This window comes from Cebidichthys violaceus, unplaced genomic scaffold (genome assembly GCF_023349555.1).
Source record: "Cebidichthys violaceus isolate CVI_PGR_0920_01 unplaced genomic scaffold, fCebVio1.0.p SCAF_12, whole genome shotgun sequence".
Lineage (NCBI taxonomy): Eukaryota > Metazoa > Chordata > Actinopteri > Perciformes > Stichaeidae > Cebidichthys > Cebidichthys violaceus.
In genome coordinates, this window is record NW_027176285.1 from 8,675,453 (window position 1) to 8,700,006 (window position 24,554).

At 41.2% G+C, this 24,554-nt stretch overlaps 2 protein-coding genes across 6 annotated transcripts in view; both read left to right on the forward strand.

Annotated features, from left to right (window-relative positions):
- The window catches only part of pdlim5b (PDZ and LIM domain 5b), a 35,965-nt gene extending 29,027 nt beyond the window's left edge, over positions 1-6,938 (forward strand). For all 4 annotated transcript variants that reach the window (XM_068706183.1, XM_068706184.1, XM_068706185.1 and 1 more), the window contains 6 exons: positions 2,178-2,341; positions 4,621-4,801; positions 5,005-5,185; positions 5,617-5,737; positions 5,832-5,947; positions 6,069-6,938. In XM_068706183.1, the coding sequence (XP_068562284.1) occupies positions 2,178-2,341; positions 4,621-4,801; positions 5,005-5,185; positions 5,617-5,737; positions 5,832-5,947; positions 6,069-6,158 (853 nt within the window). In that variant the 3' untranslated portion in view covers positions 6,159-6,938. The remainder of the gene's footprint in view (positions 1-2,177; positions 2,342-4,620; positions 4,802-5,004; positions 5,186-5,616; positions 5,738-5,831; positions 5,948-6,068) is intronic.
- Positions 6,939-7,540: 602 nt separating this feature from the next.
- The window catches only part of bmpr1bb (bone morphogenetic protein receptor, type IBb), a 50,201-nt gene continuing 33,187 nt past the window's right edge, over positions 7,541-24,554 (forward strand). Inside the window, exons 1-3 of one of the 2 annotated variants that reach the window (XM_068706192.1) lie at positions 7,541-7,676; positions 10,976-11,043; positions 13,141-13,303. The gene's annotated coding sequence lies outside the window, so the exon portion shown is untranslated. Of the gene's footprint in view, positions 7,677-10,975; positions 11,044-12,245; positions 12,329-13,140; positions 13,304-24,554 lie in introns of those variants that run through there. The other variant, XM_068706193.1, reaches the window with a different exon arrangement.

Consider the following 24,554-nt stretch of genomic DNA (forward strand, 5'->3'; position numbering starts at 1 on the left):
TATCTATGTGGTCTCTCTTGTGTTATCTTTTAATTTTCTACAATCTTAACCTTTCCAACTTTCTCTTCGTTTTTCTCCTTTAATCCTGTTTCCTGGGGTAAATCAGAGCGAACAAGTTGGACCCAGAAGTTATAGGACACATGTACAACAAGCTGAGAGATCGGCATCATGATGTTTCAGCATGTGTGCTCAATGTGCAGTAAGCACAGTTTTGTCTCGTTACGTTGTATTTATTTTATTTTGACCACTATTAAAAACACATTGCTTCCCTTTTTCATACCAACACAGTTGCAGCCCATCATTTGGCACACTATATAATGGCTTCTTATATGTCCCAATTCCAAAATTTTAACAACGCAAGTAAAAAGTGAATGAGAAATGTTTTTTCAACAAACTTTTGTTGTGAAAAGTGTTTTAAGGAACATTATCCTGCTATATTTAGTTATATATGTAAATGAATGCATGCATGCAGGTAGAGGTGATGAAGAAGATGATGTCAGTATATTGCAGTGTACATGCATACTTCTCTGTAACATATTGTTTATGTCCAAGCCTCCACTGCTCTGCACACTTCCTGTAATCTTATGCTTAATTTTTCTGAGCATGTCTGTGTCTTTTCCTCTATTGCCTACACTAACCAAAGAAGTTTCATTTATCAGCTTTTAATGATTTTACCTCAATAAACTGTTTTCTTTCTTTTCTGCTGTTGCTTTGCCTATTTCTGAATCTTTCATTCCTTATTTGTCTTCTTGCCAGTTGAAGGTCTATATGAAGGAATCAGTTGTGCAGGTTATAAATACCTGTAGAGTACTAATTTGAGCATTGAGACTTGTTCAAAGTACCATCCGGTGTGAATAATTTCTGTTATCTGCACCGTTCAAACATTTCAACCATGAGAACCATTTCAAGTTTAAACACGGTATGATCTGTTTTCCATAAAAACTGCTCAGGTTTCTCATCATTGACTTACACCAAAGCCATCTGTCTATAGCTGCTTGTAAACGTACTCGCACGTGAGATATAAAACCAGTGGGTGATTGCAATGAATTTTCTAGTCATGTTTCTCATGTCATTCATGCGAAAACCATAAATCCTTGGTTGACAGCACAATCAGCTCTGTTGTTAGTAACATGAAGTGTGCTGTTGCTGAAAACCCAAACAGCCTCAGGGTTAGAAATTGTTAACCTGTCGGTGCAAATCCTTTGCTCAACCCGGGCCTACCTGAGCAGCAACAGACATGATGGTAGCTGAACAATATTGTTTGTCAGGTTGATCGAGATCTTCTAAGCCCTGTTGCACCTATATAAATGTCCCCACGTCTCTGTTTGTTGTTTGTAACATTAGAATGCTTCTAATGGGCAGAATCAAATCTAATTACAGGAATAGATTAAATGGACCAAACTATTTTAACCCAGTAAAAATGGATTCGAAATATTAACTAGTTGAGAAATATATGCCACATGTTTTCAGCCTTTATGGGGTTTAAACTCTTTGCTTTCCATATAGGAGCAAGGGGTGGACATTAGAAAATACTAGGGCTTCTCATTTTCGACTAAAATATGTGATGGCACTTAACATGTCATGCTGCAACGGGAAAAGTGTTTCTGTCTCTGCGGTTTCCGGAGAATAAAAGCAATAACCACCACTTAAATCATACCACTGGTTACCTCCAGATATTATCGGAGGCTGAGCTGCATGTACAGCAGATACTATGGCATCACCACCTGAAATTGTTTCCTCATGTCAGTAATTGACAAACCAAATGGACGGTGGGCTTATTTGAACGTGCCCCATAATTGTCTTAATTGTTTGCATGTGTCACTGAGATTCTGAGCAACTGATTGTAAACGTTTGTACTTGCAGTCGACCAGATCACACTAAGCATCAGTCTGTACTGGAGGTTCAGTTCAACTGATGGCACAGTCCCGCTCTTAGATTTCTTTCATACTCAGGGATGAAAGGAACACGGCACAAAAATTACCATACCAGATAGGAGGGAAAAGCTGAGGCCATGGTGGGTGTTTCCACTAAAAATAAACAGAGTGACAGGCATCAGATGACACTTGTTGAAGATGTACAGAAGATGTGTGTGTGTGTGTGTGTGTGTGTGTGTGTGTGTGTGTGTTTGTGTTGTAATGAGTTATGATTTATACAAAATATTTACATCTGTTTCCTAGTGAGACAGTTGACAAAACCACTCCCGCTGTGCACACCTCGCCTGCAGCGAAAACTTTTTCCAAATCTGCAGCATCACCCAGGAATGGCAACATCGTCCCTGCTTCCACGTTCAAGAGCCCAGCGGCCCAGAACAAGTCTTCCTTCCCGCCTGGAGGTCCAGCAGGTAGAGGAACACATTCAGAAATCCTCCCCTACTTCTGTTACATTCACTGCCTCTCAAATGGTTGTAGTTCTGTCCAGTTTATTTTATGTAGTTGCTTCTTTTAGCCTACAGAGGGCAGCCCCATTCTTTTAAATCACTGCTTGCTCAGCCATAACATTTATTGCAGGTTTAACATCTGACACTAAGCCATTTAAGATTATGAGCACTATAAAATCCAGAGGTATTCTGTTAATGAGCTCATATTATTGGCTTTTCCCAAGATCCCCTTAGTTAAATAGATTGTGAAATTGAGAATTATGTATTTTATTTTGTGTGAAGGCTGCTCTTTAAATCCAGCAATTCCTGCCACGAGACCTCGAGCTGGTCAGGGTAAATGTTTGCTGAAAGGCATCAGTAAAGGAGTCATTATTAGCATTGCTAAGACACAAGTGTGCACTTATACAAGAACAGATGCACTATGTGCCCTAACGGTTTTCCCTGGAGGCCTTTTAAAGAAACGGCTGCTGAAAGGTGCCACAGGGAGAGAGCTGGAGAGCCCACAGTTGATTCTCTGTTGACTGTGTTATTTATCAGGTTAACACATACTTGAGTTCAAGTAAACAGGCTGAAATATGTGGAATGTGACCAATACATTTATTGACATGAATTAATGATTTTGGCACTTAAAATGCAACAACCTTCTAAAGCAAGAAATTAGTGGAATATTAAGGAGTACCAAAAAAAAAAAGTGACTTCTTTGCATTGCTCTCCATCCTGCTGTCTCTGAATTCAGTGAGACAGAACAGACAAAACAGAAATCTGCAGTCCTGCTCTGATTCAGTTTTTTTTTTCTCCTTATCTTCCTTATACAGCACGACAGCAATGATAGACTCACAAATGTCCGTTTTCACTTTCTGTCTCATGTGGCTCAGCCTCCAATCGTTTCTCTTGCCAAAGGATTCGTTGAGAATATTTTAGCCCCACTGACAGCTTGTCACCATCCGCCTCACTGTGCCAACTGTCACACAGATAAGGCTATAAAGTTCCACTGAAAAATATTTTGACTCCAGCCTAATTCCCAGCATCAATACCGCATTTAATTCATTTGAATGCGTTTATCCATTTTTGGTATTTTCCGTTATGTATAGCAATTATATTTTCTGTTAAATATCCGAACAGATTTTAAAAGAAGGTCTTAATGCTGTCTCAAAACCATCTCCATACTGATACTGACTACTAGAGAAATACACAACATACAGACTAGACCTAGTCAAATTTGAATATATTAACTCTAAAAAGATGGGATTAGCATAAAGAATATCCCATATGTGCATGTTTTTGATTGAAAACTTCTCCAAGTTTGCTAAGCCCCCCAATTCCCAGAAAAATACTAATAAACACCTGCTCAGAAAAGAACATGGCACTGCTCAGGAAGTGTTGGGCAATATGGATATTTTAGATATTTGTTAATGTCACTGGAAATTGGCTGATGGTGTTAACAAGAGCAACCTTTCAAATTAACCATAACGACAACATCCTTTTTACCCAATAATTATAAACTAAAAAAAAATCTCTGGGAGAATCTTTGGAGCCCATATTTTTCTCCGTCACACTTACTCTCTAGTATCTTTCTTCTTATTAAACCCACTCACACGGTCTTCTCACATCCCTGCTAGAGCCCTGCTCTGTTTATTCAGTTTGTTTGCTCTCCGTTTCAAGGAAATTTAGGGAGCTCTTGTCCTTTGACCTCCCAAGTCTTTGATAACGGTGCTCTCTTTCAATAGCTCTCTGTCCCCAGTGTCTTTACCCCGAGCACTCCCTCTGAGAAACAGGACTGACCTCCGTCCTGGATGTGTCTTTTCACAGTGAGAGAGAAGGAAAAATTGTGCATCCTCTCCGTATGTTTTGAGATAAAGTGGAGGGGGGGGGGGGGGGGGGGTATTTTTCCAGGTGTCTCCTCTGACTCTGGGAATGTGTTGTTTCCCCTCAGTGGGAAAAATGTATCCCTTGTCTGGGTTGGGTGGGGTGGCTCTGTCCAACGCAGCTGTCTCATGCTTCAGCCATGGAGGTTAGGGATCATCAAATCATTCTGACAACACACACCTAAACTGTGCACAGATGTTCTGCTCAAGTTATGCAAAGAACTTACAAGATAGTGGATCAGTGGAATGAAATTGTTATTTCAAGCATTGTATTAATGCTTTGCTTGATTGTTGATCAATTAAAAATGTCTTTATCTACTACACTCAGCTTTTTTTCCCCATTTGAATACTGACCCATTATTTCAACTGCTGGTTTAGGTTTTCCTAAGGTCGGAGCAACTCCTTCATTTGGCAAGGTTACCAACCCGGCTCCCAAAGGTCCAGATCGACCCACCCCACAGCCACATCCACAGGACCTCAACTCTGTGGTGCAGCGGGCTGAGCACATCCCAGCCGGGACTCGCACCCCAATGTGCAACAAGTGCAACAATGTCATCAGGTAAATACTATCAGAAAACCTGCATTTACAGTAAGAACTTTGGAACAGTTGAAAAAATGTTTCATTGAAAATATGTATTCAATTAGAGTGTAACATTCTGCACAAGTTATACCGTGCAGAAACTTTACCTTAATATGTGGATGTTTTTTTTAAATGTTTGCATAATTTCCTTGAATCCTCTGTCACTTGTTTATTCTTACAAGGGGCCCATTCCTTGTGGCCATGGGCATGTCATGGCACCCCGAAGAATTCAACTGTGCTCACTGCCACTCCTGCCTGGCAGAAAATGGATTTGTGGAGGAGAAGGGCCAAGTGTACTGCGAACGTTGCTACGAGCAGTTCTTCGCTCCCACCTGCGCCTGCTGCCACCAGAAGATTCTGGGGGTGAGTGGCAAAACTGTGGGGGGATTGTTCTCTGCCAGAGTCTAAACTTTTCTGTCTTTGTTTCATTTCCACAAACAATGTTTACTGTCCTTTCATTTTATTTTAGCCTTATTTAACCATGGTTAGGCCAATAAAGATTAATAAATCTCTTTTTCAAGGAAGTCCTGGCCAAGACATTTAGGCAGCAGCACAAGATGAAAATAAAAATGAGATTATGAACAGATACAAAACCGAAGAACAGACAATACTACAATACATAGTATAACATCCCAAGGATCAAAGTGCAGTACAAGCCACGCATCCAAAATATCAGTTTTAGCCCCGAAAGATTCTGTCTCCAGGTCTTTGAAAATGGATTTAAAGAAGTGAAATCATGGAGTTAACAACTTCAACAAGCTGTTCTTCATTTATTTCTTCTATTTTCTCTGCAGGAAGTCATGAATGCCCTGAAACAGACCTGGCATGTGTCCTGTTTCGTCTGTGTCGGCTGCCAACAGCCGATCAGGGGCAACACATTTCACATGGAGGATGGACAGCCATACTGTGAAAAAGGTACAGTAGGAAGCCCACAACAGTAAACTAAATGTTTTAAAGAAAACCATGTGTGCAAACAGATTGACATTCTGTCAACATGCTGTTCACTCAGACTACTACAAGCTGTTTGGGGCGAGTTGTCACGGCTGTGACTTCGCCATCGAGGCAGGGGACAAGTTCCTGGATGCTCTAGGATTCACCTGGCATGACACCTGCTTTGTGTGTGCGGTAGGTCCAGGAGACAGTTTCACTCACAGCAACATCAAGCGCTACAAAATAAAATGAGAAAATGTTGAGAATATTGTGTGAATATCAACACAGCTCTGTATAACTTTGGCTCTCTCCACAGGTCTGCTCTACTAGTCTGGAAGGTCAGGCGTTCTTCTCCAAAAAAGACAAGCCTTTGTGCAAGAAACATGCCCACACTGTCAACATCTGACCTGCCTCTCATGAATATGTAGGGGAAAGGTGTCAGTTTACAGCAATTTATATTCCAGTCAGATGTTAAATATTTTCAGAACTAACATTGTGTCAGAGGTTCCACTATAAGCTTTATTTTGCTCTAATATTGTTATGTCATATCAGTTTGAATATGCAGGAGTACATTTCAATACACTGTTAGCCCCCAGCCAGGTCAAATGTCACCTGCCGATGCACATGTTTGTGCTGAGCTTTTTATTTGCGCTGTAGCTTTGTTGAGCTCTTGATGGGCATTTTTGTTTCACACAGAATAGGATAGTTTACTGCAATGATCTACTGAGCCCCTCGGGGGTCACATATTATAAATACATATTGATGGGGAAAGATATGCTAATAGTTAAGCGAGTGAAAGTTTTAGAAATTTTGATTATTTAACATTAAGGGGGTAAATTATTTATTTGTAAGCAAGGATTGCTCAGTCAACACGCATTCTGGCAGCAAAAAGACTTCTGAATACCCCCATAAAACTTTACTTCATTAAACTCGCTCCTGGCATTAAAATGCACAGAATTTGAATTGTTTTTGTTAAATATGGAGGAAGTGAACCCTCTGCTGTGGCAGTGTGTTTCTGCTGTTTTCTACCCACTGTCATGTTGAATTTGTTGATAATGTGTTTCTGACGTTTGATGGATTTTGTTCAATTAACACAAAACAATGCTAATAGATATTTCAGCTTTCCTTTGTCAAAAACATAATCTGTATGCACATTGGACATCAATAAAGTACCTCTCTCTCTCTCTCTCTCTCTCTCTCTCTCTCTCTCTCTCTCTCTCCTTACTTTCAGTTCAAATAGAAGGGTTCAACATTGATATCGAAGCTCTCGAGTATGTCATATAACACTACCTTCATACATTATTTGAGGCTATGGCTCGACGGAAATATTAAAAAGCAACTCTTCCTCCTGCAAATACTGCATTTATGTGTTGTCCACATGCACTTTGTATGTTCATGTTTGCATAGAAAGCACAGCAGCAAAGAACCGATGCATTTACTTAGTATGCATATTTTAAATCTGTAGTTGTGACAGTAATTATTCAGAGGCAGACAGGCACCAGCATGAGCTTTACCTGCAGTAAGAAGACAAAGTGAACATCTCCATAGGGACAGGAGAAACACACACACACACACACACACACACACACACACACACACACACTTGGTGCATTCTTTCTTGTATGATAATAATTCCGTTCAGTCACATTGTAGAGTGAATTGAGTTATTATGCGAGTGTTGTGGAAAGATAATGTACCTGGAGGAACAGAGCTGAGTGTACTGACGTGCACTGCTCCAAGACGTCGGAGGTGGGAGCTGTGCGCATGACGACGCGAGATTTACCAGCCTCCAATATCGAGTGGTACACTTGAGAAAACTGCCGCAACACAGAGGGACACATTCAAATAATACAGCGCAAGGGCAGAGTTCATATCGAGACGAGCTGGGATCTTGTGGAGCAGCTTTTGAAGCGAGCAGGAGACGGTAAGGAAACTTTGCCTTTAAGGAAATAGCAAACCCACCCAGCAGCAGTAGTCTGGTTTGAGCTGCAGCTGAACTGTTGCGGTTGTGGTTATCAAGCTTTCCTCTGTGGAACCAGAAGGGACCGAAGCCTAATTAGTTTTCCGTGCTGCTGTTCATTAGAATTCAACCGAAGTGCTTATTTTGCTGCTTGCGCTGAGTTTGATGCTGGCAGCAGCTGCGGGACAGTGTTATTGGTGGAGTCTGTGATGATGGTGATGATGATGCTTATCAGTAATTGGTGCCTTGATCGCTGCATAGTGCGTACGTCTGACTTAGGGGAGTATATATCTTCTAAATTGCGTTAAGATAAGATGCAGTTGAATTTATAGGTTTAATGAATTGACATTGACTTGAGCTGAACAGTCATTAAAGTCTGTCCGGGTAAAATCTAAATATGAACGAGTTTTTGGTGCTTTTTTTATGACTTTGAAACATGAATGATGCGCTGGATAAAACGGTCACCTCAAGGTCCATTTTACTAGCTGTTCCGGAGCTTTCGATCACATCATTTTCATCACCGGATGCAGTTTGCCAAGTCGCCATGGACTAGCAGATGTTCAAATTTCCATTTTCCATGTTAACTTTAAAGTTGAATTGTCATTCCCGCTCCATCTGCTGCAAGATCACTTGATACGACCGAGAGCTACTAAATGGACCTTGTAGTGAGATTGTTTTCTCAACTTCTGCTTCCAGGGTCAAGATGGAACTTTAAACCTCAACTTTATGATGTGTTTGATGATTCTTGTGCTCACTTGTCAATTAAGATTAAGATTATGCTAATCAGTGTAGAGAGAGGGAGTTAAATACAGTGCAGGAAAAGAAAAACCCACTGTTTGTGTTAATGTTTGGCAGCGAGCTAAAGACTCCGTCGCCAGTCGGTGTATAGTGGCATGGCGTCAATGGCAATATTTGAATGTTGAATGCATGGCACAAAACCTCTCTGTGCTCTGCAGTTGATCACCGAGCGTCTGTGAACCAGAGCTGATGTCTGTGAGTGTGACTCACTGAGGTCCTGATGTTTACATCAGCATCTCAGAGTGCAGAGAGAGACTTGCACGACCTGCTGCACCTCATGCAAGTCTGTGGTGTTGTCTTTGAATGCACCAACCACCCTCTGACTCAGGACAGAGAAGCTCATTGAAGCAGAGCTAAGCGAGTGTTTTGGGATAATATTAAACACACAGAAAGCGATCAAACCACCACCCAGTCCTTGCCCTGGCTCTGCCCCTGGCAGGAGTAACGCCCATCATTAGGCTTACACGATGGGGATGACATGTCAAGTGAGGGTGCATGGCAAGCCAGCGCTTTGTGGTCTACCACATACTTATGTGTGTGTGTGTGTGTGTGAGAAACGTACCACATTCGTCACGATAGGCCAAGTTATGGTACCAGCATGAAGGCAGGCCTGTGAGATGGAGTCCTCACAGACCTCTGTATATAATGTTGGCTAATAGAAATCCAGAAAAATGAAGAGCTGAAACTGAACAACACGTTCTGTCCGTACACTTGTGGGCTTCTATTCGTGGTTGAAAAGTGAAGGATGATGAGACATCACACATTTCCGAAATATGTGGGCTTTATTGGAACTATGGCTGCAGAAAATCATAAAAACTGACATAAGAGAAGAATAAGGTAACTCTGTAAGTGTATAGATTATTTATTGGATTACATCATTTTTACGTGCAGTTGATACCCTGCCCATCAGAACAAACAAGGTTTGTTTTTTTTATACACGCCACAAATAGCATCACAATTTTATTTCAAATGAAGACATCTTTTGCAGGAGGACACCAGTTCCTCTTAGAAATGGCTGTCCATGTGGGCATACCTGCACACACAAGCACAGATACATACACTCATTCAGAGTTAGTCATCTACTCTCTGATGCACATAAACACAAGAACAAACCGTTATGAGCGAGATAGATACTGGCCTGGATACTGGAGTCTGGGTTTGTCCACGAGCTAAACTTAGCAAGCTGCAACCCTTCACCCTAGTTTCCTCCTTTATAATTACAGGAAATGAGTCCAGCCAATCAGAGAAGATATATTTGGTGCATATTAACAAGCTCAATGGGAGCAGTATTTGAGGACTGGACAGGTAATGACCAAGTATGTCGGAGGGGGAGGAGATGTTTTTCCAGAAAGTTTGAAAGATTGTTTGATAATGAGGAGATTTGCGGGAGATGTCCGTGTGACAATGAAAGAAAAGCAACACTGAGGTTTTGAGTTTATCACCTCACACTCCGGCTTTAAACAGACTGTGGACTGTCAGACAGATTGTATGGTGGAACAACAGTATATCAAGAGACAAACTGTCAGAAATTCAGTCCCAGGCAGACTCTATGTCTTTTCCAGCTGCCAGACCATTTCCTTCTTCTCCTCTACACACACACTGATGGAGGAGCATCACATATCAAGGCTTTCCACAGGTACAGTATGGCTTTTCCATCTGTCATTCATTTGCTGATTTCTGCAGTGGTTGGCTGTTTTTCCCCCACACACTATCACAATGTACTGTATCTCCAATGCACACACATACAAAGCAAAGGAGAGACACAGCCACGTCGTATTTTCTTTGCAACAACAAAACTGTCAACACAGACGCTGCCGTTGATGCAGGCCTGTGCTTGCTTTTTTTTCCAGACAGACTTGTCCCTCTCTGGAGGAGAGATAGTCTGAGCGATCACTTTGTGGCCAAAGTTCTTAAATTTAAATCAAGTTATAATTTCTACTTTGAGATAAACTGATCACTTAGAGTGTTATGCTGTGCCTTCTCTGGCTCCCATCAGCCAGGAAGTACAGGCGTAATGCAGCTTCTCTTGTTCCACTTAGGAATAATCTTCTTCTTACCTGTAGGCTCCACAGGCTCTTTGACAATTAATTCAGCGGCCAGAGCTAAGTACCGATGTCCCGCTCACTGTTTCATCTATAGTCGTTGATGAGAGACGAATGCGGGCAACAGGAATTACTTAAAGCTGCAAGCTGCTCTGCTCTTTGCCTGGAAGGTCAGCAACCATGTGAGAGAAAGCCGACATCCTGTTATTAGAGAAAGAGACGCAGAAAAAAAAAAAGGAGAAAGAGGTACAGGATGAGTGGGGGATGATTGACGATCGAAGAACAGAAGAGGATAAGGGGTATTTTGCATGACTGGATGAAAGTGGGGAAGTGACCTGAGCTTGAAATGTAGTCTCAGTCCTTTCAGTTGTAGATGGCAGACATATGAGCTCCTTCTAATAACTCTGCTTGTTTTTCTTCCAGAGAAAGACAAGTGCTGGAGCTGGGGCAGGAAGGTGACAGGATGCTTTCTGATATCCTATGTTTGGATGGTGAGTCGAGCTCTCGGGCAATCTATATCTGTTGTTTTTCAACATTGTAATAATTCCTATGAATTGAATAACAAAGCACTTATTTGTCTGCAATTTCTTGATATTAAAACTGAGACATATTGATACATGTCCAATATAAACCCTCAAATGTAGTTTGGAGTGGTTTCACTTGATTTCCAAACCAGTAATATTGTGAAGAAAGTGAAATCTAAAGCTAAAAGCCGTATTGATCAAGATAGACTTGAGTGTTGATTCTCCTGCAGTAGAGATAGCATTTGACAGGGCTGATGCTGTGTGTGTGTTTGTGTGTGTGTGTGTGTGTGTGTGTGTGTGTGTGTGTGTGTGTGTGTGTGTGTGTATGTGTTAGTGTGTTTTCTGAATGTAATCCCGTCTCTGCAGCAATTTGCCTGCAAAGTGGCAAGCTAATTGACTTTCTGCTGAGCATGTGGATGGCTATGTAAAATACACCACACTGACTATAATATAATCCTGTTTTCTCCACTGAAGTATCAGGTCAGACACAGACTCCGTCTACCAACTGGAGTGCCGGAAATGAATGAGATCAACATCTGATAGAGCGTAGTAAATTTTAGAAACTCTCGGAAGCTTTGATTTCACCTGAGCTATTTTGTCTAACAATGCCCAACAATTATATTTTTTTCTCTTTACCTCATTTATGTAGCAGATTTGGACATTTATACTGTACTACATCAAATGGAGATATTATGTATATATATATATATATAGAGAGAGAGAGAGAGAGAGAGAGAGAGAGAGAGAGAGAGAGAGAGAGAGAGAGAGAGAGAGATTTTGAGTCATTGCATTGCAGAACAAAGAAATCACTGTTAATTGGATAGACATTTTATTGTAGCCCCTTGATTTCAACAGTGAGCAGGTGTGATGCATCATTTAATTAGCATTCCTTTTACATTAAGCCATGAACTTCCCGCTACAAGACTTATCATAAACAGCAGAATATGCTGACACAGCTCCAACGTAGAGGTTTGGTGTACAGTCGGGAGCCAAACCCATGCAGGGCCAGTGAAAAATCGAGTTACTGTTCCTAAGAGAGGACAATAGCAGCCTGTATATGTTGGGAGAGGCCTGCTCGGACTCCTTCTGTGACAGTGACCTGCTGGCAGGAAAGTGAAGAGGGCCGAGGCCAAGCACCGGTTTGAATTGGAGAGTAACTCACACCCGTAAGGAATGTCAAGAATCCGTGTGTTAAAGTTCACACTGTATCACCATCTGCGGCTGGATCCTGGCAAATACAAGACAGCTGTGTGTGAGTCAGTGTGTGTGCGTGCATGCATGTGAAAACCAGAAGATGGACGGAAAACAAAAGCATATTATGCAAATATCATTACTGCGTTTCAAGGTTGTTGATTCAATTTTGTATGCACACGTTTCAAGAAATATGTTTACACAGCAAATATTACAGTGTACACACAGTCTCTCTTATTCTCAGGTACACGTACACACCTGACAAGCAGGTAGCAGGCAGGAGGTAGAAGGTCAGCCCATAATTATGTACTGACTTAGTGGTTTATTAAGAAAAGACGTGTCAGAGAGACCACCCACTGAAGTCACCTGTTCCAGCTGAAAGGGAAAGTCTGAGATTCAACACTCTTTGCCGTGTTAGTTCAGCGCGGTACCCAGCTGTGACTCAGTGTGTTTTTTTGCTGATACAATATTGGCTCAAGGTTACTGGAGTATGCTTTGTGGCACTTGCTTAAAGTTTATTATTCCTTATATCTGTGTGAAGAAGGGATTCTGTGTTTCACCAGACTCAAAACATATCAATGTGATCTCCCTCGACAGTTTTGATCTTTCAACAGACTGATCTGCAAAGCTTTGTTCTAAGTTCTTGCACGTCTTCTAAGTCATAGACCTTCTTCTGCTCCATATCTGATTCTGCAATTGAACCTCACGCTTGTCCGCTAAATAGCAAGTGACAGCGAGTGCCACTCAGATTGCGAGAGGAGATGGAGAAACAGATGAAGTCAATTTCTGTCTTGTTCATGTTTTTCCGGCTGCTCAGCCTTGTGTTTCTGATGACAGATTGTGAAATGGCTTTCATATGTGCATTCCCCATAGATTCGGTAGAGGGCAGAGGGCATTAAGAGTCGTACCTGTGAGGCCGTCTGCAGGGAAATGTGCTGAAATAAGAGCTTTCCATTGGAAACCGGTGGATAGAGGCGGATGAGGAGGATGCTGCATGACGTTTGAGAAGAAGCTGTGTTTGCATAGATCATATCAGGTGAGTCACACAGACACACACACACACACTCACACACAATACTACATCATATCGCAATCCCAGCCAAATTTTGGCAATGCTCGTAGGATTAGTGAGCCAGCCGTGACAGGTGACAAACTCATGTCAACAGTTCATGAAAAGGACTTTAACGTTGCATCAACTTGGTTACTATTGCAAACAAAAGGTGAGTCCTGTTACTGTAGCTTGCATGTCAGTTTGGAGTAGTTCTCAACCCCGAGCTTTCTATATGGTGTCTGCCACACCCTGGTGCTTACTTTCAACTTGTGACAGCTGCTGTTCTTTGTTGGAGCAGTTAAGTGTTTTGGCACGTGTTTTCATGATTTTCCAGACTTTCCCCAGTGACATTTTGAACGGTTTGTTTTTGAACCAGTCCTCCTGCAGTTTGGCCAGAGGCAGAGATAATTTGTCCTCTTTGGAGCTCTATTCGTTGTCTTGTGTTACTCTGAAAATATTAAAGTGCAGATGGTTAAACCTCTTTTTATAGATATAAATACCGCTATAGTGACTGACATTCAGCCTTATATGACCCACTTTGGTAGCAGTGTGTTGTAATTGTGATTAAGTTACTTCAATTATGCGCGTTGTATGTGGTACGGAGGCCCGATGACATCCCTAAAGGATACAGACTTCCTTGATGGCCTCACTTGTGGGAAAGAGTTGGAAAAGACACACTTTCAGTAGCTTGATTAACTTCTTTTGAAGGTGTGGTCTGTACTGTGGTGCTGTTTTATGATATATATATGACTCATAAAAATATTATTTATCCAGTCATATTGATTTGCAACTCTGCGAATAGATGTGTGACATTACAGTTTTGTCCAAACATGTGGAATTTTCTGCTTTCCGAATCAACATTAAAGTGGAAAACGAGTGAGCCACGCCCAATCACCCATTTGTCCTTAATCTTTAGTTACGGTTTCTGTACGGTCTGATAGGAGACCGGCTTCGCTTCTTGTCTTTCCAAGTGTGGCCCCTTCGGTGGCTCCGAGAGCCTTACGTCAAGGAGAGGCTGGATCGGATTACAATAAAAAGAGAAGCAGAAAGAGTAGCAGCTAGCTAACCTGCTACAGCCAGGACTGTTATTGCAGGTGTTCAAGAGCAGACACAGCTGTTAATTACCTCTCTGTAGCTGCACACGTTGAGCTGCAGTCACACATGAATGGCCTCAAACAAGTGCATGTTGGCATGCCAGAATAAACAGATTAGGATTTAAGGATCAGAAAACAATTGCACGGGATGAAATGGTTTCTTGGTTTATCGAACCCTCTGGTTGAATCTCATATTTGCTTTGGCCTTTTTTTTGCTACATGTATGTTTTGAAGAAGTCGGTTTTATTTTACGCAGCCAAAAGCAGTCAACCACATCTGTTCGCAGAAAATTGAAAATGTATAATCTGGAAATTTGCTTTATCTGCGCTGTTAGAACGACTACGTATACAAGTGTGTGTGTGAGCACATAAGAGTGAGACCAGTCGGTGAAAATTCTGTTAAATTGTCTCGTGTTTCAAATATGTATAATTTGCAGCCGGAATTGGGGGTGAGCTGTGCAGATTTTGCCTGGAAAATCGACAACCAAGTTGATTCTCAGCTTCTGCCAAGAAGCTTTAAAGTAGCATAACACAAAAATGATAATGTATGTATAGAATTCAGGTTATTTATTGAATTTCTTCAGATATATATTTACAATTTGTTTAGTAACACAGTTGCTATAAAGCCCATAGTGAAAGTAAATCAGATTGCTTTTGGATAATGGACATTTTAAATTATGTCCGTCCATCATTTAATCAGTATTGGACGAGTATCGCACTAACATAAGGGACAAAGACTGGAGCCTTCATATCTGGTTTAGCTCACCTCTGTCTGTCTGAGTGCTGCTCCAGCTCCTTCTTCTGCTTGTCAACACACATCAATCACATCATCATATGCTGAAACGACATAGAGAGTCATGCATATTCAGTGTCCGTCATTTCAATTTGAGGAAAAAAGGCTAAATGAGGAGCTGTTTAATTGAGTGACTTGCCTGTAAGTAATGCTTTTAGATAACTCAGCATTCATATTGGAGGAACAATATGTTCACGTGAATTATATAGGATAACAATATTTAATCTGCATCTCAAGTCAACTACAGTTATTTTTTTTAACAGCCCTTTATCACAAGCATGTCTCTGTTTTAGAGTTTGTGTTCACTCCCTAAAATTTTATGAGGTGTGTGTGTGTGTGTGTGTGTGTGTGTGTGTGTGTGTGTGTGTGTGTGTGTGTGTGTGTGTGTGTGTGTGTGTGTGTGTGTTTTCATGATCGTGCTCGCATTTGTGTCAGTGAACAGCTGCTCCTCCTTTTCTCCACCTGTGTAATGCGGCTTTGAACAACACAACAGTAGTTCTCTTGTTCTTCTCGTAAAGATCAAGTTAAATTAGCGATTGCACCGGTTTAAAGCACACTACTCTCACTGGCAAGAAATTGGAAGATAAGCGGCTTTTGTCTCGAGGGCCAACATCTTGTGGCTTTATTGCTTTCCTGGTTCAAATTTGAGCTGAAAGGGCTTGATTTAAGCACACATGCCTGCACACGCTGACACAGAGTTTTTCTACAATTAAGAACTGTTTTCTGCTTCTGGACACAAAGTGGTCAAGATGGTGGGTGTTCCCCACCTTTTGAAACATGTGTTTATTTTACTTTTTTGAAAGTGCTGCAAATTAAGCAGCGAGTAACCTTGGGTGGATTGTTCCATGGGAGTACAAGTGGGTGAGAGGGAAAAAGGAGAAGAGGGAAGCTGAGAAAAACCTTAAATGTGAAAATGACTGGAACTCCTAGGGTTTTCAAAACAAAACTCAAGATTTCATTACACATACCTGGACAACTGAGGGCATGGAAAAAACCCTCCCTGCGGGCGCGCATGTGCACACGCATGCATGCACTCAACAGCTGGGTTGGTCAGAGAAATAATAAGAATAATGTAAACTAAATAGAGCAGAGACAACTCCCAGCCAACAGAGCCAACACGTGTCGGCGGCTTCAGAAATATGCAGAACCCCCGGTCATCAATCACAGACAGGAGGCCCTCAGTCGCGCTGACAGTGCTCGGACAGAGAGGAGGCAGAGTTCTTTTGGCCGCTCTCTGTGTGTGGACGGGTCGGTGGCGGCTGTGTGCCGAGACCTGACTGCGGCTTCTTGGGTTGGGTTTGGTTGGGATTCATCCAAGGCGTTCAAGACTGACTGATGATGAGGCATCACATCAAACCAGCGTCAACAACACTGTAAAGCTAATGGTCGTCACTTGTCAATAAGGCCTGTTGGCAGTGTTCACATAGGTTCTCCTCTGTGTTGTTTTATTCGGTTTTTGGTGTCGGTGTAAGCTTCAGATCATGAAACCCACCTATGTGTGTTTTGTGGGAATATTCTCATGGTGGCTTGACAGTTTACTGGTAATACTGCAAGCAGTAAATTGGCCTAAACCAAGCAAAAACATAGCAAAGGGAGGCAGACAGTCCTGAGGGGCCAAGTTGGAGTTTAGTCCCTAAAATTTAACCTTAACCAGGGTTCGGAAGGACAAGGAGGGATCGAGGGATAGAAGGAGGGGGTTGGGGATCCTCTGGCAAAGAGACAAAGCCCCCAGGGTTTCTGTTCTGAGATCTAACTTTGTCTGTGTAAACATGTCTGGAATGACAAACTCAATGCGTGTGTGTGTGTGTGTGTGTGTGTGTGTGTGTGTGTGTGTGTGTGTGTGTGTGTGTGTGTGTGTGTGTGTGTGTGTGTGTGTGTGTGTATGTGTCAAGTGCACCACATTTGAAGCCTACTGAGTGTATGGATCTGGGAAAGGGAAGAGGAATGAATAGCTGAGATATAAGAATGTTGTTCATTTTCTTTAGTCTAGTGGCTCTTAACCTAGTGGTGAGACCTCTCAGTGGGTTATGAAGCAGGTTTTGAAGCTATTTTTCAGATTTGATTGATAATCCTGTTTCCATGCTACAGAGTGTTGATGTCTCCCGCCACAATATATTACAACATCACATTTTCCCCTTGACATTTTACCCCAAAATATATTTCTGTCAAGATCATATTATGGTATACCCTCACCTCTGTGGCAAACATTGTAATTATACTGCACTATAAGATACTTTCTAGACTCTCTGCAGAGCCAGGCTGGCTGTTTCCCTCTGTGTTCAGTATTTATGCTAAGCTAAGCTAATCTTCTTCTGGTCCTAGTACAGACATGCAAGTGGAATTGATCTTCTCAATCACCCCTCGACAAGAAAGCAAATATACGTATTATCCAAACTAATTCTTTCTTCTTCTAAGTATTTCTTAAATTGTGTTATAATTCAGTTTAATGGTGTGCATGAAAATGCAACCTGTCTGTCTTTAAAATGATAAATTAGACTTTTGGGAAGGCTTTGAAGATACAGTCCTTGAACTGCTCAATCTATTGTTTCAGTTGATATGTTTCTGCAGAAACCCAAGCAGGCTGTAATTCTCTTGTCCACAGACACAAGTTAATACTGTGGACCCAGTACAAACGGAGTTCATCATCATCCTGATGTTCTCAGCTCTCCATGAGTTGACTCACTGCATCCAATCGTTTCTTCACCCACTGTCTGTCTATATTAGACACAGGGTGACAGGACAGCTGTCTCCGGGCCTCCTCTTGGTCCATGTTTGCATGCACAAGGATGAATGTGTGCCTTTGCAATAGATCTAGCATGGCAAATTAATATTATGTGGCTTGTTTGACTGAGTACTCTGTCTCCCTGCTCCAGTCTCTGATCCTGACATTGGACCCAAAAGGGGAATCATCATCAGGGAATTTGCCAGGCTTTGATCACAGGGCTGTCCAGTGAGGGTGCACGGTTAATGCACTGTGTAAAGATGAAAATGTGACACACTCATCTTATATCGAAGAATGGGTCATGTGTAACCCCCAATTTATCAAGTACAAGTGTGCTTTGTCAGTCAGGCCACTGTAAAATTGCCTCCAGTGGTCAATTGTCAATCAAATGCAGCTTTTTGTTTCCTGCTGTGAAACACAAAGAACAAATTAACAATAATTGCTTCATCTTGAAGGCCAAGAACCACAGATGACATAAATAAACAGGAACCATAATGAGACTATAAATACTTGCCATGACTGTTTACATTCTTTCACACAGAACCTTCAGATGGAAGCTCAACAGATCATACGAGAGTCAAAACTGCTGATCAGCATACTCTAAAAGATGATAAACGTACCGTAGAAGATCATCATTTCAGTGACACTTTACCCAGTTCTCAGTCAGCCTAAACAATTTAAGAAAGAAGTCAGTATCCAAAATGTTCCTCCTGCAGCATGCTGGCATTAATCATGAGCATATGTTAAGAGAGAATGCAGGGTCACAGGGTTACATTTCAAAGCTGATTTTAGGTTGTCCTGCAGGATTGCTCTGCTATAGCTGCTCTATAGTTCACATCATTTAGAATGATGCAACAGTATATAAGAGGGCATGTATTCAAAGCTTCCAACAGCAAGGTAATCAAAGTCATAGTGACCTCAGAGTAGATTAAATAATCATGTAACCCATGGAGAACCTGAAGAAATTAAAGTTATTGTCAGGCTATGTCAGCAGGAATCCCCATGTAGCTGCATAAAAAGAGACATAAAGGGCATTGTAGTAAATGAATGATACCTGTGGGGTAATACCCATGGAGCTGATAGGAACATAGAGTCTTAAATGCATTTAGGATCCACGTTTCATACCTCTGTGTTGGGTCCTGCAGAGTAAAGGGCATTGTATAAGCCCTGCACACCAGCATTAAGATAAAGCTTAACAGGAACAGAAGTCCTTTTATAAGAACCTTTAGAGTGGGAGGAAATAGCCATTCATCATGGATAGCATGTGATGACATGTCTGTCTCTCTCTCTTTCTCTCTCTCTCTCTCTCTCTCTCTCTCTCTCTCTCTCTCTCTCTCTCACCTTGAGAAAATTCTCAATTACACAATATATTGCTAATTTACATAATGTTTCAAGAAAGGCACCTGAAGAGTAATTTCGATCTGCTCCAAAATTGAATGGGTTGTTCCTTGGCTCATTCTACACCTTCTTAAATCAAGTTTCATGAAAATCAGGCTGTAGTTTTTTCAACCAACCAACAAACTAAATTGAAAACATACCCCCTTGGTCGAGGTAATAGTAATGATACATTGACCACTAACTGAAAGAGGAATACAAATGGGAGCAATTCTGTAAATGTATAAAAAAAAAAGAAGCATTCCTACAAATCAATGTGATCATCTGATTTGTTTTAGAAAGCAACAACAACGGGAACCTTTCCGCAATATGGCAATAGTTTCATGGTCATTCAGTCTTTTGGAGAAGTCAGTCTCCAACACCTTCAAGTACAATTCTGTAGCAGCAAAACTTTTTATCTCTTTGAAACGAGCAATGTTCAGAGAATTTGCCTACGCAAGCAAAAATGTATCACAGCAAAATAGGTATACATACAGTAGGTATTAATAATGAAAAATAACTATCTTTTCTTTTTAGTGGCAATCATGTGCCATGGAAAGGCAATAATGTGCAGGTTAGAGCTTTGCAATCTTGCTGATCAGTTCCTCCTTTTGTGGTTGGAGCTAAGTTTATCAGTGAAAACACATTACAAGTCTTATTGAAGGTTGGAATTATAACCTGCAGACATGGATCCATGTTCTATTTCATCACTCAGATCAGACAGGGCCAGTGTGGAATCTTTAGTCAAGATGTAGAATCCTTGTCAATTTCTTCTTTTTCCTCTCACAAACCTCCCTAGTGAGGACTCTTAGCCTCTCCTTACACATGCACCATACTTTATCGGCGAGCCCCGTAATCCACCACAGCTGCTCAACTGTAAATACAATTAACCCCAGTAATTGTGTGATGTTGACTTTGGATTTTGTACATTTTCTCACTGACTGCCGGTAGCCCGTGCTCTCTGAGGATGACATCATGGGGTTTCAGGTTGCCCGCTGTGGCTTCGGTTTCCCAGGGGGTCGGGGGGAGCCTGAGCGTAGACCTGGAGAGCAGATCCACACTGTGAATAGACACTCATTCTCTCTGCTCAGACACATACATACGCAGTTGACTGACCTCTCTGCCACCTCGCTGTGAGCTCAGAGTTTGTTATTGGCTCAGTTATAATGTGTCGACAGATGAGGCAGATGTGTGTTCCTCTCTTGTAAATAGTTTGTCGGCGTTGTTTTCAGAGCTCCAAAGTACTGTAATTATCTAGAGTAAAAAGAATAATGTGGCTTCATGGCAATCTGGTGGGGTGGATTGTATGTTTAAGAAGCCTATGTTGTAAATTAAGAAATACGTTTTGTCTATGATTTTTCCTGAGTGTGTGCATTTTATTTGGGTGTATTCAGTGTGTGTGGGCCTGCTCACATTTTTTGTTCCCCTTGTTTTCAGGAAAGGGAGCTAACAATGCCGTCTGGAAGACAGATGACATGGTGTATGTATTATTGCATGTAAGGTTTGCATTTTTTGTGTGATTTTGTGATGAAGATGCAGTGACTAGAGCCACATTAAAAGCGTTTGGGCCAGTATTTTAAAAGTGACTTTATCTCTGCAAAACAGAATGATTCAGAACAGAAATCAAGGACAATGCCCACATTTGTTTTGTGAACATTTTAAAAAAAAAACACCAAGGCAATGAAGCAGGAATTCTTTGCACAGGACCTCTTCCCTCTAACACTACCATGTAAAGCATTAAAATAGACTGTATGGCTTGTTGTGTATTGGTAGGCTGCGCAGAGCAAACCCTCCATAAGTGTCAGTCATTCTGCCAATCATCTGTTTTAGTTATTTAAAGTCACTCAAGCCTGCAAAGTCAACCTCCTCCACTGTGATGTCAAATAAGCAGCGTGGCTCAGCTTTCCTCTGTTTTATTTTTCCACTCCTCGCATGGACACACCTTGTGATGACAGCCACTGGATCAGCTCGGTACACACACACACACACACACACACACACACACACACACACACACACACACACACACACACACACACACACACACAACCAAGACTGAGGCATCTTCAAGTAACCCTTTCCAAACTTAATTCAGTTTTCTTATTTCTGCCTAGAAGTTTTATGTGAAAATGTGATTGATGATCCTTCCTAGATGGGCTGTCTGGTGGACGGACACACCATACCTACATGCACACAACCACTGGCTGTATGCCACATCTAAGAAGTGAATACAGATCAAGGCCAATTTGTGGCAGATTTAATGTCTCATAGAGGAGTCGTTATGATGGGTCGAGAATGTTGTTTTCCAATTTTGAATGTCAGTCCCAGAAGTCTATGCATTATTAGCTCATTGTACGTAAAGCTTGTGTGGACATTTCACTGCTGCTGACTAACACACTGAAGTCCTACCCTAATCAAACTCAACTGCACTAGAGGGAGAAGTCAGCTACTTTAAAAAAGTAGCCAGCCAGGAGTCTCTATAAAAGCTGAAATGAAACCCCCCTGTATGTTTTCTGCTGTTTATTTTTATCTCGTTACACAAAAATGATAAGACATACTAGTGCTCTGTAAACCAGCAATAATGAGTAGACAAATAAATCAATATGAATATTAATTGAATTGCATCTGCAATGTTTTAGTTGTTTTATTGCTTAGGAATCCAACAGTTTGAGTATCTTAAAATAAAAGCATGTTACATTTCATTTGGTTGGTGTTGTGAATTGTTTGATTGTATAATATAATGTAAAGCTGTATAGTGTGAAAAACATAAAACAGGAAGTGCTTTTACTTTGAAGAGCCGTTTTGGAGCATATGTGTTTTTTGACGCTAACCTAGATATGATTTATACGTAGAAAGCCACATGTCGAATGTTCACTTTTCTAATATTGCAGTTCCAGACAGTAAAATGGTCCGTTCAAACCAGACGTGTCTTGGTCCTCATTAGAAGCTCCACTTCACAACAGTTGGAGATATAAAGCCAATCTTAATGAAACTTGACATTAAATTAATTTGACCGCCTAAAATGAAACAAATCAGAGATTGAAGTTTGTAAATGTGTTTTTGCTATAAATATTATTATTTGCAAAAAACAACAGAGGCAGTCAAAACCAATGTGTCTTTTTGTATTGGTATAGCTGTGGTCTTCATCAGCCCACTGGTCCACATGGAGGGTTGACACTTCATCTGAGGGCCAGTCCATCCGTAATTATTAATATGATTGAAAATATCATGGTTACTAGTGGCAGCATAAAAAGTAGCAGGCAATAGTGTTAATAGTGTCTGGAATCTAGTATCTAATAATTCACAGAATGACAATTTTGCAATAAAAACAAAATCTAATTTATCTAACACAGAAAACATATGAAAGAGATTATTGTTGAAAGGACAAGGCCTCATAGTATGTTCATGAGATAATGGTGTAATTTAACCAGCTGGCTGTCTCTTGAAGCAGCCGTCCCTTCTCATTAATTGTGCAGCTTTGAGCATGCTGCATGCATTGTGATTGGCTGAGAGGACTGGAGGTAAAACAGGTGTCTAAGAGGAATGCAGAAATGAAAACGTGATTGTATTGCTATTTACTGTACTGTTTATACCTGAGAGTAGCTTGCCAATTGGCCAGTAGCCTAATTGTATGGAACTGGCCAGTGATGGGAAAGGGAAACTTTACACACATAAAGCTGGACAAAACACACTAACAAGCACACTCCTGTGCATGTATGCAAAAAAAACATCACAACTTGCATTCTTTAAGTATCATTTACAGTCAAGTAATGTTGGATAAGGACTACACTGAGAAACAAGGGTATATTTATTTTTGTTGTAATTTCCATGGACCCACACTGCATAAGCTTCAACTTTCGGAATGAAGGGAATTTAACTCTTTTTGGCAGTGGATCAGCTAAAGACACAGAAGCGCTACTAATGATCAGTAGATAGCTTTTACTGCATGCTTCATGAACAAATGGACTCTGTCCAAGTAGGGCTGATTTCAGCCATTGGATGTCTACACTGGTAATTAGTTGACTAAAAGACCCAGGAGTTTTTTGTAAAAAAAAAAAAAAGTATCACAAATCGTTCCTGTACATTAAAATAGAATATCTATTGAAAGAGTACAGCACGTAGTTCCAATTTTTGCTAGTTTGAAAAATCATGTCACAAATACTGGTTCTAGGCTGCCTGTGAAAAAATGTCAGAGTCTGGAGGAGTTTTATCAGGTCATTGTTTACCAGTCAATTAAATACTTTCTCTTGTGGCATTATGGGTAGTGTAGGATTTAGCTTTTTTGGAGCCTGACCTGCACAGTCTGTATATCTCACCTTCTGCTGCAGCCATTGTTGTTGTATCTGTGTATCACAAGTCCCCTTACTTTATGAAAGTGCCCCTTTGATAAGTGTAGTAAGAGTAAATATATATCAGTAAACAGGCGGTCTCAGTTTAAATGGAAGAGTCAGCCAGTTTGTTTGAAACACCTGTCTGTTGGACAGCAGTTACCCAAAAATCCCCATCAATCAGTTTGAACAACTCAGCCATTGGCCTTAGCGACCAACTGGGCTGCACCACTGCTTTACAGGATAAATGTCAGTCAGGTTTCACAATACAGCCAAGATAAATATGTAAAAGAAAAAATCAATCAGTGCAATGACTAATTAGGGACTGACTATGTTAGATGAATATCCATGCTCTGCATCTTGGTGTGTGTGACAGAAGAAGAAAAGGTAGAGAGAGAGATAGAGAGAGTGTGTGAGAGAGAGAGGACAATGGCTGAAGTGTGACTGAACACCCAGCCGAAACGTGTGGTTGCATTCTCGCTTTGTTCCATGAGATCACAGTTGTGGCAGATGCAGGATAGACTGGGAGCAGCTGTTTTGCTCTCTGTTCTCTAGTTACAGACGCTGGCACTGCCTGCACTCTGGGGATGGGCAAAGGGGCACGTTGTCGAGTCTTAATAGTGTTTGTTCTCTGAGGGTGGGCACAAAGAGTCCTCAGACCCAGCAGTATACTCCACCAGTATTCTTGGCATCGGAAGAGAGGGACGCGGCCGAAAGTGTCAAAGAGAGTGGGACTGGTGACAAGACATAACAAGCAGCTGGTCCTACTCTCACAGAACCCATGGCGCCATTAATTACACTGACCGTGGAGGCTGCGGTGAACTCAAAATATTATTGGAAGGTGCACTGATTTATTGTGCTTGTCAGTGCAAGTCAGATCAGGTAAGAATCAGGTAGAAATCACTTAAATTGACAAATATAATAAG